Consider the following 19904-nt stretch of genomic DNA (forward strand, 5'->3'; position numbering starts at 1 on the left):
AATAAAGTGTGAGATATGGAAGGAGTGAAATATAGGTATACACAACAAGTGTGGCCTATTCCTCTGCACGTGTTGGATTTATCAAATGACATTAACATTTAAGGGAGTAATGTCAAGGCTACATATTTCTAAGCACTCTGTATTACAGGGCCCATGTTATGCCATTTTCTAATCTATTTTATAACATCGTTTCCTCATCAAAAACATACCTGGAGCTGTGTTTTGTTTCATTCACACAAATTTAACAGACAAACTGCATATTTAGGCTGAATTCTTCTCTCAAACCGAAAACACTCCGCCTTGTGATGCCATGTGGTAATACAGGAAGTGTTCCACTATATTTGTTAACTCCATACACCTTCACTAGAATCATTTGAATAATTTCAGCTCTGGAATTGCCACTTTCCACTGAACTAAATGTAAAAGGTGTTAACTTGAAAACTACCACTGACATCACAAGTTGGAATGGAGCATTTTGAGCTTTGGAGATGTCAACGTAAGAAAGTGTTACTCAAACATGGTTGGCAAACAAAACACAACTCCAGGTATGTTTTTGATGAGGTAACAGCATTTTAACATAGCTTAAAGCCCACAAGGGTTCACTGTATACATATAGGCGTTAGCATTAGCAAGCACTTGAGTGGTTGTCAAAAAAGGCTAATCTTGAAGTATAATTGTACGTTCTAGTCAACTCAAAACATTTAAGCATCATAATTTAAAATGACAGCACCCCCAGTGTGAAGTGAGGCAACTTATCAGGTTTCTCAACTACAGAAAAATATGTCATATAGTATTTATCACGTGCTTGCTTCACACACGGTTCTGCTCAAAATTATAATTTGTCTCAATAAAATCAAATGATTGAAGCTATACAGACCGAGTTTTTTTTTTTTTTTAATGGTTGACGTCATTGTAGCCAACATGAAGAATTGTTAGTGGCAACATGGCAGATCAGGTTCTCTACAATTTATCATGTGTAAAATTTAACAAGAAAATGAGCCAACACACTTTTGACTCAAGGGAATTTAACTCAACCTTGGGCTTTGTTTTACATGCATGCTACTAAAAGTTGCCGTTGCCATAAAAATCACCGCTGTAATCTGGTAAGACATGTTGGGCTGTTTGCCAAAGAAACCTAATATCTTATTTTAACAGTAGTACATGGACTAAGTGACAGTGGATTTAAGATATTACAAGAAAACAATGTGAGAAATAAGCTAAATGCATACTTTGAAAGCTTTTAAGTCCAGCTTTACGTACATTCCTCACTGTAAAGTATATGATTGGCACCGGATTGGTCCACCCTTTACTCCTTTTCTTTTCTTTTTTTACAGTCGCACAGTAACAGTGTGTGCTTGGTAAATAGTCTACAGTTGTAAAAAACACAAAATGGCACACTTTTTATATCCTTTGTCTATTTTGTAAAATGTTGACTTAAGCAACCGCATTCTTTCACGTCATCACCCCAAGCTGTCGTCAGCCATTATTTCTGACACATGCCATTCCACTTTGAAGACCACCTTTCAAAAACCCTCCCAAGTGCTGTTTAGCCACACGTGTATTCCCTATGGAGACAATGCAACTGTGTCTCTGGGTGAGTAAACGCAAAAACAAGACGGTGTAGTGTCATCGTCGTGGTAACTTAAGCTGCTCCCGGGGCAGAAGTCACCTTGTCTGTTACATCAACAATAACAAGTGCTTCTTTCATGGGACAAGTCCTGGTTTGTCCTGGAGCCGACAGATGCACAGGGGAATAGTTTTGACTGTCTCCCCAACCTCCAATATTGTTCAGTAATTATGGCCCCTAATGGAGTTCAACAATGGTCTAAGACTTATGGTTTTCAACAGTAAAATTCCCTTTTTTTCTATAGATTTTTCTAAAAAAAAACAACATAATAATAAGTCCTTTATAAAGATGTGTGTAAAATCCCTCAGTCGTCTAGGTAGTCGTCCGAGGGATTTTACACACATCTTTAATCATTTAAATGTTTAAAGGATCATAGGATAATGGATACAAACCCTTTGTATTGATGTTGGTGGAGATCTAACCAACAAAGAAAATGAAAAACTGTCCAGGAAGGTGCAGGAGCTGTCCTCTAATCTCTTCTCAGTGAAAGAGGAGTCGCGTCTCCTGAAGTTTTTTTTTTGTTTGTTTGTTTTTTTTAAACAAAAAACCTAGGGTCAAATGGCGCAGTGATCCACCTGCCCAAAAAGAGCTGTAATGGAGGAGTAGATGTGGGTGCCCAGGCATTTACAGCACTAAAGTACCTCCAGCCATTATTCTTTACGTTTGCATTATTAAAATTATAACAAAAAGGGTTTTAAATGTATGCGTTGATCTTTTATTGACTTTTATTGACTTATTTGTGTTTCATTGTTTCTTTCACATTATTTAATTCACATGCCAGCCACATAGTATACTGTGATCACTTGATTTTTATGCAGAAATGGGTAATGTGGATGTACACACAATATCTATTTCCCCTGAAAACTATGATTTATTGCCTTTTGGATTCAAATGTAATGCTTACTTTTAGAGAAAGAGAGAAAAATACTTTGAGCCTTAGAGAAATTCACATTTTGCTTTAGCAACATTTCAACCTCACTCATGGTTCATTGGATACAACCTTTATTTTACTGCATAAAGAATAATATCCAATAGAAAACAGAAAAAAAATCAGTAAAAATTATTTATTATTTATTTATTTTTACAAGATTGTGTGACATTTTACAATCTTGTTTTTCAGAGTACTAAGGGACTTCAGAACAACAAAGACTCTCGGATTCTGTGGACCAAAGAAGATCTTCTGCTGACCACTGGTTTTGATATGGTAATTTTGCTAGTATAGTGGTTTAAATACTAGGCCTGTCACGATAATTACTATATTGGCTTATCACTCAATACATGACAGATGGAACAATAATTTTGGGGGGTCAATATTTATCATGTGTACTTTTTCTTTGCACAAGTGGGAAATGTTTTGTTATTTTGTAGCAATGCATTAAGATTTGAGCTGTAGAAGGTTGAATTCATAACTTCTAAGTATAAGTACAAACTAATTACTAAAGTGTCTGCCATTTATTTATTGCAGATAATTTTAACAATATTGTACATTTAGAATACTTTTAGGGATAAGTATAATCCTGCTTTAGGGTTATCATGTCAGTGGCATAAATTAGTTTCAGTAGTATCACTTGTTTATTTTTGCGTAAACAATATACATCGTGATAAACCTATTAAATACATCTTCAATAATGAGCTGTATCTTGTATAATGACTATAGATGCGCAACCGTGAAGTGAGACTCTGGGACAACCGGAAATTGACCTCCTCCATCAGCTCTTTGTCGCTTGGGACATCCAATGGGTGAGTACATCAGTGTGACTGTGCCTATGCAAGCTGGTGTAGGCACAACTGACTACAGTTTCTTTCTCAGATCTTGCTTTTCTAATATATTTCACACTCATATGGACATCATTGGAGCAACGATAATTATAATAGTGCACTATGTAATCTTTTGTTTGGGAGTCGGTCACCTGCTTGTTTCTCTGGAATTGTCATTGCTCTGCCAGAAATGTTCTACAGTGTGACATTAAATACCTTACATTTATTCAATTACAAGTGGTTTTATTTAGAAAAACACACACTCTGATTGTGAACAGGGTTGCCTCTCCACAGCTCTGACCATACTGCCATACTGTGAAACGTTGCAGACAAAGCAATAACATCTCCACAGAGAAAAGCATTTGATAGACCTTCCACCACACAAGTTCCACAGTGCACCTTTAATCACTTGATAATTGCCCACTCAACTCATATCCTGAGTCCAGTATCAACAATCTTTGTTTAAGCAAACGCATCTAATGAAGGTTTGAGCCGGAAAGGAGGGCAAGAGATCTTCTGTTACATCCAAGTGTTGCATTTTAGTGCTTTCATAAACAAACTGTATCGCCAAGTATTTCCACCAAGTTTGGACAGAGCTTGCTTTATACTGTGCTGAGTCACTGAACAAATCTTTATTAAAATGCTTCTCGTAAATGGACAGAATGTGTTTATAGCAGGGTTTGTGGAGGTTTTTTTGACTGATTCATTCTATGTTTTTGTCATTCGGGGGAATTATTTGGAGAGTGACTGCTTCCTGTTCTGTAAAAGTTGCATATTTTCAAAAGCAGCATTATTGAGCTGAAAGTTTCCTGTTTGAGTGTCATTGGAATCCATCTTTGCGTGGTGCCAGCACATTTTTCATGCTAATGGAGGATACTTGAAACAGCATTCCTCTGTGTCTTTTATTTAGCATGCTGAGAAATATTCCCCATATGATGCTATTATATGTGGTATTGCTACTCTTAAATGGCTTTGGTGATATTCCATTATTTTATTGTAGAAACTCTCCCCTATGTCTGCTTGAGTTTATTCAGGAGGTTTCTACGGTTTTGCGGTTCAAGGAAGGTGCAACAGAATGTCCCAGGAAGGTGAAAGATTTCTACAAACCTGTCTGGTGACAAGTCAGCATGTATGTCTCATTGTATATCAAGTCTAAGTATTATATGTCAACCACATGCTGAATGCAATAATGTTGAAATAATAATATAAGGGGTGCTTGCTGATCTGTGTTATTAGATCACCTCTATCATCCACATTTTAACTATAACAGTTAAGTGCGTCATGCGTGAGTCCTGAAGGACACATCTTTTCCAGATGTTTGAGACATAAGAACAATGATCCTGATTTGAAATGGCTTAAATTTGTTTTTGTACCAAACTTTGAAACTAAGAATCTTTTAACGATGCTACATTACCATAGTTTTTCCAAAAATGTATTCCAATTACACCCCAGTGCTTTTGTCACATTGATTTGATGAGGGAGCATCTGCAAAAAATATTTAAAAGTCTTTGGTGATACTGACCCACATGTTGAAACTTTTATTACAACATAATTAAAAATGTAAATTGTTCTCATAAAGACTTTGCACATTTTACAATTTGAATCTCTCTGTTTGACAGAGTTTCAAATGCAACATTAAAGGCCCAGAGCATTTCCTGGTGTTAATGTTCTCAGTAGAAGAGGCATCCAGAATGTCGTCAGGAACAAACGCGTTCTATGGGAATAACATGTGACTAATCACGACCGTTTCTAATTTACAATCTGCTAGTTTTGGCCAGACATTTGTTGATATCACAAATACTGATAATGCTGATCCTAAAAAACTATTAGCGCTTTGTTTTGAAATCAGTCTGTGTGAATGATCTTTTTACATCACGTTTTGGAAAGGAACTTGAGAAATGGCCCTTTTCTCTTAAGAGTTTAGACACAGCCATTATTCAGCATATTTCCTGGATTTTGTTGTTCTCAATTGGCCTCAAGGCAGCTTTTGATGGTACATTTACGGTTCATTATTGCTATAGCTAATTGTTTTTCAGTTTGAGTGCATGCTGCTTGACTGTGAAAAAGCTTCTGTAGAAAAGACAAAATGGCACAATCAGTGCACTCACATTTTTTTACATTATAGATTGAATTGACGTGGCTTATTTCTACTTCTAAAATTATCATAATTCTTAATTCTTAATTTTATTATATTTGTTATGTAGTTCTTATAATGACACCAAAAATAATCTTGACATCCTGACTTGTTGCATTTGATAGTTTTGATGATGGAACTATACACGAGGGGGCTAAGAAAGCTTTTAATGAGCCTTCTCTATTCTAGTCTGCTTTAAATTAAAAGACTTACAGTAAATTTGGTGTGTCATTGGAGCAGTGTGCTGGCTTGCAGGTTAGCATGCGCTCTATAATCGTTTGGCTTTGTTTTTTAGGAGCGTCGCACTACATAAAAAGGGCCCGCAGCATGAGGTAGTAAAACTGAGTTGTGGGTGGAATATGATTTGGAAAAGAATAATAACACAGGGCAGATGTTTATTTTTTTTGTTGGGGCTGAAATTGAGAAGTCAGAAGAAGTGGTTGGTGATAGGAGGGTGAGGGGTGTTTTTAACTAAGTGGAGGTGCTCACTACTGTAGACTTTTCCACACAAAGTTGACATTTGGAGAACTGTTGATCCTTCATCCTCCTCCATCTATAAACTGGAATTGTCATAATGATTTTAATTGGTCCTAAGTCAGTGGCAAGCAGTGAACTTTACAAGCTGACACAGTTGCAACCAGCTTGGCTCTAAGTTTTATGCCAATTGTTGCACTCAGTTTCAATACACTAAATTCAAACGTGTTTTTCATTGTCTTTATTGCGTACATGACTCAGGTTGAGGATTAGAGGTTCAGAAAGCAATGTATGGCTGCCATGTGTCAGTCTGCCTCAGGGCATTTTTGGCTATAGTTACAATAGTAGATTACCATAAGTGCTTTAGGGTGACAGACTAGAAACTACTACTATACTACTATAAGTGTAGTTGTTATTAGAATAGTTGTACTAATAGTATATGTAGTAGAGCTGTCCCAGTTCTAAAAATTTAAATTCAGTTTTAAAAGGAAAGGGCTTGACCTAATTCACTACCACAAGGCAATTTAGACTTATTTCAGTGGTATAGTAGTTGTGAACTTACTATGTATTCAAATTCAGGAAAGATCAAATTTTGCCTCATTTAAAAAAAAATAAATAAATAAAAATTCCCCCACAATTGCTGTATCTAGTTTTGATATCATTATTAGTGTATATTTTTTGATTGATTTCTGGTTATGATTTTTTCGACTATCCTAATATGTTCAGTATTTGACAACTGGACAGTGACTTGTGTGTGTTCTATAATTTTCTGTTTTCAGCATCATGTAATCCCTGAGAAAGTTTTGGCTCCCTTAATTGTCTCGAGTCACTTCTAATCTCCTGCTGGTTTCCTCGGAGCACACGAGTGGACATACATAACCATGTGCACACTTTTCTTCGTGGCGAACCTTGTACTTTTCTGGCATGAGACTGATTAGAAAGGATGGCTGTGACCCGGTGCCCAGTGCTATCAACTCTTACGCTATTGGAAAAGACATAAGTCCGTTCCCTGGAGATTTCGCCTTACTGTTTTTCCGACCTCGTCACAGGTTACATAAAGAACTATCCCTCTGAGGCAGACTATGCTGACAGACCCTGTAGTCGTAGCGCTAGCATGTGGACGGATGGGAGTGCCGCAGGTGGAGAGCACATTGGTTCCACACCCTCACTGTTGATTCTGGACAGTATTCCTCTGTGTGTGTTTTTTAACCAAGGTCGTACTGGAGAAAGAGGACTGCGCATTGGGGTGTAATTGAGCCCAACTCCCTTTAATCAGATGGACTGGAGTATGGAGGCCTGCATCCTAGAAAAAGCCAAAGAACAGTCCCCCCTTTCTCTCACCCGGAGCACAGGCACTAGAAAATCAGTCCCAGATGAAGGACTTTCCTGTGGGGATTAGGTGCAGCTGTGGCACGGCTAACCAAACCAAGAAAAAAACGTAAATTGCGCTGAATTCTCGAACCATCATTTGACCTTGTTCCTTTCTTAGAGGCAGTTTGTGAAGAGCTTACAGGGGTATGTTTAAGAGAAAACTCCAATCCTCACATGATCCTAAGGTCAAGTCAATGGGTCCCTCTTTGTCTATGGGGGAAGGTAAAGATGTGACCGCACATACTTTGTCAAAACAACCTGAACTATAGGATCTGACAGCTAAAACATAGTGTCAGGGTTACATTAGACATTTGAGGATTTTACTTGGGTGTTCAATGATGTTTGACTTGAAAATTATAAGATAAAGAGACTATGTATACTCATAGGGGTTATACTTTCATTTGAAATTAACTTAGTTTTGGAATCTGCTAAATATCTTGATTATGGGTGATAATATGTTGGTCTCACAGTAAGAAAGTTGTGGATGTGTTAAATTGTTTTTAGTACTTTTCTTCTTTTTTCATAGCTGAAGTAGATCACGTATAATAAGTCATTTTACTTCTACTCGTTTAGACTTACACTTAGACATAGACAAACTTTACTGATCCACAAGGGAAATTATGTGGACTCAGTAGCTCACACATCACATTATTTTGTAATAACAAAGAGCAAAAATATAAATGGTAGTAATAAATTTGAAGTAGCGAAAATAGCAAGAGTCTGATGTCAAATAAGAGTGAGTTGTTGTGCAATGGTATGATATTTGTATGTATGGCATGGGCTTTAATACAACTTGTCATACTAACATGACATGAATCTGACCTATTTTTTTTCCACAATTTGCATTTTAATGTTTTACTGCTTAATGTGACAATGACACAACTTCCTTTGGGCTGTCAAACATGCAGTATCTGGCCAATGTTGCTTTACCTTAAAATGAAGCAGTAGCATATTGAATTGAATTTTAGTTGTGTGTTAAAACTATTACTGATAGATATTTTTACAGTGCTGGTAAAAACACGTGGAACTCTGAGGAGCGCTTGGCAGGACACAGTTGATATAATTTGCAGAGGGTTTTTGATTTCATCCCTCAGGTATGTGCTCTCTCCTCGAAGGACCAATGGGGCCTTTTGTATGAACTAACCACATACAAAAAAATAATAATAATAAAATAAGAACTTTCCCTTCCTCTACCTTTAGCTGCGTCCTTCCTTTTAAACCTTTCCTCTTCTCTTGTTCCATCCACTTTTATTTTGCTTTCATGGCCTGGACTTTAATTTCATGCAGACTGCACTGTTGAGATCATTTGTCAGATGGAGCTGCTCTGCATTATGGAGCAGATGAGAAAATCTTAATGCTGTTAAGGTAATTGCACTCAAAATGTGGATTCTTTTTCTAGGCGCTTGATTTAATCTGTCTCGGTTTAAAAAGTTTGAGGCAGTGTCGGACTTCACTTTCCATTTTGTGCTCGCAGCTGCATAGGTTAGTCCCTTCCAACATCTGGAAAGATATCTTTTTCCTTTTATTAAAAATTCTCTGGCAATCACATTTGTGCACTCCACTCGACTCTGCCCCCTCCCCGGATGATTTCAACACCGCTTGATGGGGCAGATATCCAGTAGCTGTCTGATAGAGAGGTAGAGGAGGCCGGGTTGGCAGAGAGAAATGGAAACGACACATGGCATGAATCAAAACACATGGAGCCAATTCCTGGGGCACAAACACTGATATTAGGTATCATACGCTATTAGACAAGAACTGTATTGTTTGGCATGTGCTTTTAATTTGAGCAGCTTTGTTCTGACCCCAGGCTGACCCTGATCCATAACTGCGTAGAGCTCTACGTAAAGGTTTACTTTAGACTTGGATCCATTTTTGTTATATTTTATGAAGCTCCTAGGCCACATATCACATAATGTAGCAGTTTAAATGTCAGACAAACCAAACTTTTCTGATAATAAAAAAAAATACTTGATGTAACCAATAATCATATTATATGCAAACACTCATAATTACTGTTAAATTGTAAGTTTGAAAGTAGTTACTATTGACATACTTCACATACTCCACCCTATGAGCATACGAGCTTGGCACTAGGTCCTCTGAAACTAGACTAACTAGATTCAATCAATAAGAAAAATTTGATTCAATAAAAAGAAAAGAATGTCTGTAATTTTTAGACCTGAAAAATTGAATTAACAATTCAAACAAACAACCCTTCACTCTGATTTAACAACTATGCCTGTTTTGTTTTACCTAGCAACAGCACTATGGGGTCAAAACTGTGGGTGGGCCTTTACAAACAGTCCATTAAACCATGACTCGATGCCCCCCACTAACTGTTTATAATTCTAATCTGGTTTAGCATCATCCTGGTACTGCATCGTTTCTGTTTTCAATGCTTTATTTTTGGAGCGTTTGGGTCGGTGCCATTCTTCTGCTGCTGTAAATAAAGCCAATGGAGAGAAGTGTGTTTCCCATTAGAGGAGCGTTTCCTCTGTCCCGTCTCCAGCCACCTCCTCCTTTTACCGCTGCATGTGGGACCGCCGCAGATTGGCAGCCCGTCACCACTCACCTCATTGGCTGTATAATAGAGGCATATGGGAAGTGATAGAGGAGCTGGGAACTAGATTCACTTGGACAAAATGCCCCATAGAAATGCACACTCCACTGTTGCCTTTGTAAACGTCTACATGTCAGTAATCACCTTTGAGCAGATGCATACTTTATTGAAATCCTACACAAAGGGACCTTGAAATTCACAGTTTAAAAATTTTCAGAGAAGTTTGTTATATAATGTTTGATTTATATTACAACAGTTTCCATTCATGATATCATATGCTTACAATAGTAATCACATTCTGTATACTATCAGTGGCGGTGCTGTCACTTTGGCCATCCCAATACCGAGAAAACCCAGATTTTCTCTCTGTTTTTTGAATAAGCCGACTTTTTTCTGCTCTAATAGAAATCGCAGGCGCTGTGGATTGTCTGCTCATTGTATTCTCTTTCATGATCACGTTGCCATGATAGAAACCAGTGATCCAGGAACGGTTATTGGCAGAGTGTCTGTCTGAGAAGCTTAGAAGAAAGCGGAGGGGAGACTTTATTAAAGATTCTGAATTCTGATTGGTCCATGGCAGGTGGGTCTCGGAGGATGCTGGTTGATGTCACTTCTCATGTGGGCCCTATTTATTTGGCCACACTGTAGAGACATGTCAGCGCCAGTGAAGCAGGAGAGTCGCAGCACGCCTTATTTAATGGGGAAAGTGCTGAGGCATGAGACCACTCACGTCTGGCTTCTGCAACGTAAACAGTCATTTGCTGCAGCTCACCACCAGTTTTCTTTGTGTTAAGCCACTGACAATACAGCACATGCTGAGGGAGGATATGAAATGACTGCTTTTCCAAGATTATGAGTTTTGAATTGCTTGTAAAATGTCTTGCTCAGATTAGTAGACAGTCAACTTGGATTTGTTTAAACACACCCAGATAGTGTAACTTCAGACTTGTTGAAAGGAGGTGTTGTGCTTTTTATTGCTTTAAAAACATTCTCTTATGTTTCATTCTTGTTTTCAATATTTACTCCATTGATTCTATTCAAGTTCAGTGTTGAATGCCCATTATGTTTAAATAGTCTGCTTTCTCATTCATTGTATAGGATTTGTTTGCTTTTAATGAATGGATGAATACCTTGCTCTCTGGGCTTCTCACACCTTTTTTATACAGCAAATGGCAAATAAACTAAAACTGTTGAGGTGTGCTGTGAAGTAGAAGGTTTTCACTTTCTGACATTTTAGTTTCTCTTTCGATTTAAAATGTAAATATTAAACAGGAGTGTTAACTATTAGAATGTCTTGAATCAGTGCTTCCAGGGTTTGGCAGGGGTAAGAAAAAGCAGTGTGTGTTCATACTGTGCATAACAAATGCACAGTTAGTTGGTAAAAACACAGCAGGCTTAGTGGAGGTGCAGGCCACATCTTCACAGCATCAGTAGAGCGTGATGCACCAGGACAGATCAGGATGTTAACAAACTGTAGACCACCTCACTACTGAACAGAACATATATGTGAGGGTTTGCCACCATTCATCAATCTAACCTGTATTTTTCTTTACTTCAGAGGCATTCAAAGGGCCAGCCATCCGCACAGGTCAATGTCAAAACTCAAACAACTCTCTGGAACAAATGAACAAGTGCCCCTTTAAATATTTTTCCAAAACAGTGTTTCAGTATCTCTCTTGCTGGATTTTTGGACAAACATGTTTGTCTAAACAGCCTTGTCAAAGAACTGCTCTTTCACCTTAACACTGGAGGTACAATTCACAGTGCTGTAAAAACCCAATGGCAGAGAAAAACAGCAGGGTACTGTAAACATTGAAGGAAGTCAGCAGAAGTTTACAACGTCTTTTTATGGGGAAACCAGTTATGATATAAACTGGTTTTGGGGTTGTGTGTTAACACCAAACGTTATAGAGCTTATCCCGTTCTCCATATGTGGAATCTAAACAATGGAACTAAATGTAGGTTTAAATAAAACAAAAATCTTATGCCCTAATGTAACCCTTCAACGCACAAGTAAGGCGCTCCATGGGTGATTAAGCCCACGTCACTCAGCTGTCAAAAAGGACCAGACGTGATGAATATCGCTTGGCAATGGTCTGTGCAAACGAATGGCAAACCTGTCTGGGCACGTATCGTAGTATGACGGCATGGCATGTACTATGAAAACTCCAGCGTTCACAGGGTGACCGCCTGCCCACAGCTACGCGGCAACAGCACAGACACCTGCATCTGTAAAGACAAGACACCACGACCCACATGGAGTAGTTAAAAGCTGAAAAGTGGGACACTTAAAATTACTTCCTGATAATGGCATGCCTAGAATTACTAGAAGGCTTCAAAAATTAACAGATTTCTATCTATTCTTTCTATTTACCTTAACAACTAAGGACAGAGGTGAAAGTAACAAAAATATAAAATAATATTTTCTACTATAACAAGAAAAAAAATGACATTTTTGATTTAGAGAAATAGGGAGAGGGAATGGAAAACAGGAGAGTGAGTAATATGTAACATATTGAATTAACTAAAGATATGGAAACCATTATTATTATTACTATTATTATTATTATTATTATTATTATTTGAAATACAAATCTATGGACATGGATCTAGTGGACAACTATCTCAAATGTGTGTCGTGGATGTTAATGATATTTATTTTGAAAGCCATATTTATTTGGTTTTAATAAGATAAATTAAATTAGAACTGAAAATCATCATTCATCAATTAAAATCTGATTTGTTTTTGCCACATTGCTGAGCCTTAGAAATCATAGAAATCTTCAATCTAAGATAATAGTAGTAATAGCAGTATTGTGAGCAGGTGTAGCAGTAGAGTATTTCCCTCATTTAGCATTAATTACTGTGTTAAAGATCTTGTCAAAGATGCCTTGGCATATCAGACTCTCTCCATCACCTCCTGTCTTTTGCAGGAGTTCCAACTTAAACTTTTTTCCCATCTCCTCAGTCTTTTGCCCCCTGAATTTACCACAAAGCCCCTTTTTAATAACAGACTGACTAATTGACCTCCCTGCAATAACGTTAGCTGGCTTCTTACTGAGAGCTTTTCAATAGAAGTTAAAGCAGGAGGGCCCATAGAGATTTCTTCAAGAGAGCTGCATCTATAGACCAACCGGTGTTCCCCCCAAGGGTCCTTCTTGCTTTTCTTCAACTCTCTCTATCAAACTTGAACAGCACAATGGTCAAATTATTTCCTGGCCACTACCGCCTCCTCCAGTCTCCCACCAATTACATTTTGATGAAACTTATTTAATCTGCTTAGGCCAAGAGCACTCATATGGAGGCGCACAGAAGCAGGGGAAAAGGGAGGCTGTGCAGGTGCAGGAGCTTTGTTGTCATAACATTTCCATAGAGATGGGAAAAATCTGACAGGCTATGATGTATTTTGAGTTGATTTAAACTCTTCTTTGCTGTGCTGACTAAGAGTTTATGGAAATAAACATAAAAAAAAACTAGCATGTGGTTAGCATCTGATGATAAAGATTACATTTTAATCAAGGATATGCTTTTATTTTTTTAAAGCATCACAACTTTTTAAATTGGGTTTGAAATGTTAAGAATAAATAGTAACGTGCATTGTCTAAGTACGGACCTGTGGCTTTCGTGTTATTGCATTATTTCATAAGGCACTGAGGGGATTGGAAATACATTAAAATCTGATACATCTATCACAATATTATTATAGTAGTAGTATTTTATGATTTAGACTTTAAAACTGGAGTAATCTCAAGTCTCTTTGTTGGACAAGATCTATACCGTCTTAATTATTGTTCTGAAAGGTCACACAGAATTTCAAACCTGCTGCTTGGATACCACTGCACAAGCCTAAGCTTGAAAACATACTTTTTTTTTTTTTTTTTTTTTTTTTTTTACAATAGGGAGCTTTTAAAAAACAAATAACTTAAATATCCAGCAGCATTTGTAAAGGAAGAAAATAATGAAAAGTCTAAGTTGGCTGCTGAAGTGGTGCTGGCACTGTGCTCTGCTCCTGACCCAAAGTGGGTTACTGTAAATTATATCCCTCTGAGGGGAAACTATGCGGTGGTTGAAGTGGAGAGACCCCTGCCTCCTCATCATGGTTTGCCCTTTTTATTTAAAGGACTGTGTTTGTTAGTCTTGTCTTCCTTCAGTTTACTGTGCATCTTTGGTTTTGTTTCTTCCTGTTTTTATAATGGACGCACCACATTAACTGTACTTGTTATACTTTTTTACTACTTCTTCATAGTACAGTAACGCTCATAGTTCCTGGCTCCTTTTCCTCTTTTCCCCTCGATCCCACAGTTATGTTATTTTCTGCTGTGCATGGAGGATACATTTAGCTTGTGGTTGCCAGGGAAGTGATGGCTACATTAGTCGGGGGTCTGTTGAATCGCTATCTCAGAGCCGCAGACTTCTCCGTGCTGATGCGGACTTTCCACTGGGGTGAACTCTGCGACTCGGCTGCCTATAGTGGGGTGCTTGACCGCTGCACCCACAGCTCCAGGCCACAGTCCGGGCTGGCAGGCACCCACATAGGCACGCGGCGTCAGCCTGCCCATGGCCGTACGTATTTCTGTTTGCCTGTGCGCCTCGCTCTTATTCCCCCTGTGTTTTAGTCTAACTGCAGCACCACCCAGTCAGCACATCAGCCTCTGCAGCCTGTGCCAAGGCCCGGACAGTTGTGGCGTGTAAGTGGCTTTTGGACTCTGTCACTGCATCTGCACTGGACAGTGGTCAGCTGTGGCTCTACGGTACATAATTCAGGCCAAAACTTCTGCCATATTTAAAGGACTGGTGGTTTTGAAGGTTTCAGCTCTTGGTTTACAAATTATGTTTACTCAAAACAGACAGCCGGTCATTTTGTAAATTGGAGTGAGGGAATTTGACTCACAACTATGTCAGTTTGACTGTCCATTTTAATACACATCTGACTTGGATTATAAACCATGATTAGGGTCTATGCCTTTAAGCATGTAATCAGTCATTAGAGTCAATATAATTTTTTTCATTTATTATCACCTCAAAATTTCATTAGGATTTAAATTAACCAGAGCAGAAGGGAGAAGACATAGAGTAAGTTAGCAGGAGTTGTGACTTCACAATTCAATCTGCCTTTGCACATATCAAGGTGTTGTTTACTAGAACTCCTTTGCATACATAGCCATAGTTGTGCAAGATCCTGATCATTTTGAGAACTTACCAGTCTGATACTGTGCCCCTTTTTAGCCGATTAAAGACATAGGTCAACTAAGATTTTCTTTTAGTCGATTACAGCCAGTTTATATGATAAGGTTTGATTTGGTCTTGAGCATTCCTCTGACCTCTTTGTAGCGTTCCTATTTACTATCTGCCTTAGGGTCTTTATTTCCCTGATCTCTGACAGATCATATATAAACCAGAACACTTCGCTATTACCTCTATGACATCCTCTAAAATGAGCCTCATCCTGGTCTGCTTCTCCACAGGTCTGCTCTAATCAGTGCTCAGACGTGTGTGACTGCACAGGCCTCTGAATGGCAGGATTAGCAGATCAACATGCTGCGTGTGTGACATTAATGACTCCCACTCAAATATGGCCCTCCCCGTTCTGAACAAGCAGGTGTTTGTTGTTCAGGAGTTGTCAGGCCGTTCTTGTGGGTTAAGGCTCAAGGGCAAGGGTCAAAGGTCAGTTGGAATCAGACATTTGGCAGCAGGAAGTTGGAAGCGGTCATTACAGGCTACAAGGGAACATTAGTGTTTAGGCTAGTTTTGGTTGTTTGGAGCAGATGGTATTAGACTGACTGATGTGAAGACAAGCTTTGTGCGTTCAGACCTAACACAGGATGGCTCACTGTTAACACGTGCATGCGCAGTTTCAGTGTCTAAAAACTGGTTAAGCCCTTTGTTTATCCACAGCTTACATACAATGTGCAGCTTTGTCTGATATACGGATTTCAGCCAATAACCGAGCAGACACTTGGGGGACCTAGTACAAGAGGATTATGATATCTTAAGCTGTGCCTGTCGCCACCTTCCTCTTACAGCAACACCTTTACAGACGCTAAATTTTATTGTCCCAGACCAGAATATATTTTTGTTACAGATTTATTTTTCCTGTTTCTTTATTTGTATGCTGCATTAGACAGATGACTAGGCAAGAAAATAGGGGGTGAAGAGCCAGGAGAGACAAATAGACACTTGTAAAATTTGTAGTACTTATCTCACATGAACCTCAGCAGCACAGTGCATGCACACCCTTTCTGCTAGCTTGGTGTTTAACAGAACGCAGGAAGTGAGCACACTGCACTTTGATGAATGGTTGTTGAAGGCTTAAGGGGATGCATCAGAGGTTAGAGGGCCTGACCCCCAGCCTTTATGCCGGTCCAGATCTTTGTCAGTCTGGTAGTCATATATTATTAACTCCAAACGCAGCATTAAAATGAGTTGTTGAATTTCTGTGCAAGTGCAAGTCACTGAGCTGGGGGTTGTGACATAAAACTATTATTTTGAAATTAAAGTTGCGTCTTTTTGCTGATGATATACTAAACTAGCCATTTACTACTGCAACTTGGGAGCTATTGTTCTGGGATATTTTGAGCCAGTCATCTAACTATCAAAAGTAGCTCTAGTCAAGATTTAAATGTACTTTCTAATACCTAAATTAGTGGCTTGAAATGTGCATTCATTAATTTGCGTTACCTCTCATGCTTGTCTTAAAACATTTAAATTATACTCAACATAACTGGCAACATACAGCAAGTCTGGATGGTCAAATTAAATGCATTTTGTTATCACTTCACAAATCTCTGTGGATTCTCTGCATATTCTCAGTGTAGCTCTGCAGCTCTCTGATCTGGTTGGATTAAATAATTATGCTCATATTATTCTTTTCATTAGTAATCAGGACTCTTGCTGAGAAGGTTGTGTTTTATACTGACCTCATCTTTGCATCTGGCTGTATCAGCAATTTCATATAATTGATAATTTTATCAAATAATAATAATTTTATACAAACATGTAAGAATTAAGATTTAACTTGCATGTTTGTCATTCATTTTGTTTTATTACTTACATTATTTAAAGGTTTTAAAGGATTTCAGTAAACAAACAATCACCCACTCGTTCTTTTGGGGTCGCTGTTACTGTGGGTGACAGTCTGGTATGTGATCCCTGTCCACTGTCTTTAGGATATTTTAACCACTAGTTCCACAAAACAGCTGCTCAGGACTTCCTCACTTTGTCACAGCTGTTTTCTTGTAAAGACCATGTGAAGTAAGCAACCTGTAGACAGATTAGTCTGATCTCTTAGCTATCACCACTAAGCCTATAGGATCTGATAGTTCACTTTTTATGCCTCTATTTAACAAGGAACGTCCCCCTAAGACTCCTAATCTGTTTTACATGAGCACTAATGAACATATATTTATTTAGGGATATTGAAGATATAAACTGTCTTTTGTCATACGTCAAATCAAAGTTTCTTTTAAATAAGATTTCCTCAATTTAATAATTTAATCTCTCTCTTTTTTTTGTGTGCTCTATAACTACCAAGGTTCGCCATATGCTTGCGTCTTAATGTTATTGCTTTTACTGGAATGTTCCATATATAGCATTAAACTTATTTATCTTCATGGAGACAGTGTAATTATGTAGTTTTATTTCAGTCATTTTAATGTACAGTTTTATCTGCAGACTGAACAAATCAGACAATGAAATAATAATGTCACTCACAAATATAAGATTCAGTGCAATAAGATATCAGTCCAATATGTGGAAACACTGGTATGGTTGTCTTTTAAAAACATAAATGCTTATTGTTTTGTAATGTCACTGTCCTTGTCTGTTTTAAAAATGGACCATGAGTCCGGAATAAAGAGGATGATGATGACGATGATGTAAGATCTGTGGAGATGCAAGCCTTTTTACATGTTTTTACGTTTTGCTGATATTTAGGCTATTTAATTGAATAAATGCAAGATTCATAACTTATTACTGTAAGCAATAATTTCTCCATGGAGATGAGCAAATGGTGTACCTCCCATCAGAAAAGTTGCATAGTCCACCTTTAAAGTTAAAAGCTGTAGCTTGGTGCTTTTGGATTCATCTGTTATTAAGATCTGGCCACATAAGGGACAGTTATTAGTCCCATCTGCTCTGCTTATGGAAAACCTCTGGTGACGTGTTTATTTGTATTTTACATGCAGCCCCAGCTTCTACCTTTTAAGACCTTTTCCATGTCTCTTGCAGTCTTCCCTTTGGCTTTATTAATACCAGGTTAGTCATTTGTTTATGATTTTTTTTTTCTCTCCATAAAAGTCCCACCCACTCCACCATTCCCCTGAAATGAGAAGCACACGCTGGTTTTCCTCCAGTTGCTGACAGGCCCATTTTGTTTAGGTAATTTTTAACTCCTCCGCTGGCTGTTTAAAGCATGCACTCCCACATAAAATACATCCTTCTTTTTAACAAGGAAAATGTCTTTGTATCTTATGATGTCCAGTCTCATTTCATCTGCCCTTCTCTCCACATCAGTAATTTAATTAAAAACATTCCTCCACTCTTATCTTATGCAAGTTGGTAAGATCAGATAATTTCATTTTCTTCATATCAACACATGTCACACAAACTGAGGCTGACCTTGGCTGGCATATAAAAATAACATTGTTTTTTTTATCATACCATATACAATGTGGTGACTGAAATGCCAATGTTCTGAAGAGTTTTGTACAAAGACAACTCCAAAGATGAATGTTCTGCTCCATGCATTTGAACAAGGCTTGATTTGCCCTCTGTAGACCACTGCTGTCATTCATGTTTGTTCAGTTTTACTAAAGTTTACCAAGCTGCTGAAGGATTCTGACTGATAAAACAAAATGAAATTCTTCTTGTCAAATGACTAGCCCACTGTATTTCTGTAGCAATCAATTTAAAACTTTTATATAATGCTGCCTCTGTAGTAGGGATGACGTCATTATTTGGTTAATTAATCATCCTTATTACACAGGTCACATTGAAATCATGGCAATGTTAAAAGCAAAATTAAGCCACTTTATCAATATAGTCCAAAAAAAATATTGTCTGTTCATGTCATCATCATTCGGAAAGTTAGATTTTTAAAAACTGGTCACATACTTGAGGATTGTTTGTTTATTACAGTTGAAAAATGGAAGTATTTCATTGTTGTTTAGATATGGATACTCCCACAATGCCTAAAAATTATATATATATATATATATATATATATATATATATATATATATATATATATATATATATATATATATATATATATATATATATATATATATATATATATATATATATATATATATATATATATATATATATATATATATATATATATATATATATACATAGATATATATATATTGTGGCATCCCTACTCTATAACTTTTTGTACACTAATGAGGCATTTTCTAACCAGGCCTTTGTCTCTGATATTACTTCTTTGTGGTGTAGCAACTGGTGCCTGGCCTGGTGTCCATGTAAGAATGTTGAAATGTATCGCTACAAACCCAATCTTAATGCATGGTCTCGTTTTCTATTTTGGACACATTTGAAGTGTGCCATTATATCCTCATTATTCTGAGGCTTTGTCTTTTGTGGAGCTAATTCTGCACCCTGAGTGATTACAGTAAATACCCTTGACTGTGGTTGGAAAGACGGTTGGGGTGATGGAGGGGTCAGCTGGGCCAGTAGAAGCAGAAAAATGTTCAAATCATATAACAAAAGTGCGCTTAGCCACAGGGCCTGATGTGCTGTGTCCTTGGCTGCCTCGTCTATAATATTATATTTGGAACTCATTGTTTGTTCAGATGAAAATATTGAGTCGTGATAAAAATTTTTGCTGATGATTGTAAAAAAAAAAGTCTTTTGGAACTACAGTGAGAGGTATTGAGCAACGTAGCTTTAACTAGCATCAAAGCTGGCTCTGATCCAGGAAGCAGGTTCCTTTTTAAAACCACAAAGAGAAAAGG

At 37.6% G+C, this 19904-nt stretch overlaps 1 protein-coding gene across 1 annotated transcript in view; it reads left to right on the plus strand.

The window, feature by feature from the left end:
* LOC110169868 (mitochondrial import inner membrane translocase subunit TIM16-like) overlaps positions 1-19904 on the plus strand; it is a 93775-nt gene that overhangs the window by 21512 nt on the left and 52359 nt on the right. Inside the window, exons 2-3 of the mRNA XM_055152652.1 lie at positions 2748-2831; positions 3285-3367. Coding sequence (XP_055008627.1) covers positions 2829-2831; positions 3285-3367 — 86 coding nt within the window. The 5' untranslated portion in view covers positions 2748-2828. The remainder of the gene's footprint in view (positions 1-2747; positions 2832-3284; positions 3368-19904) is intronic.

This window comes from Boleophthalmus pectinirostris, unplaced genomic scaffold (genome assembly GCF_026225935.1).
Source record: "Boleophthalmus pectinirostris isolate CB_2022bp ecotype Guang Dong unplaced genomic scaffold, ASM2622593v1 HiC_scaffold_17, whole genome shotgun sequence".
Lineage (NCBI taxonomy): Eukaryota > Metazoa > Chordata > Actinopteri > Gobiiformes > Gobiidae > Boleophthalmus > Boleophthalmus pectinirostris.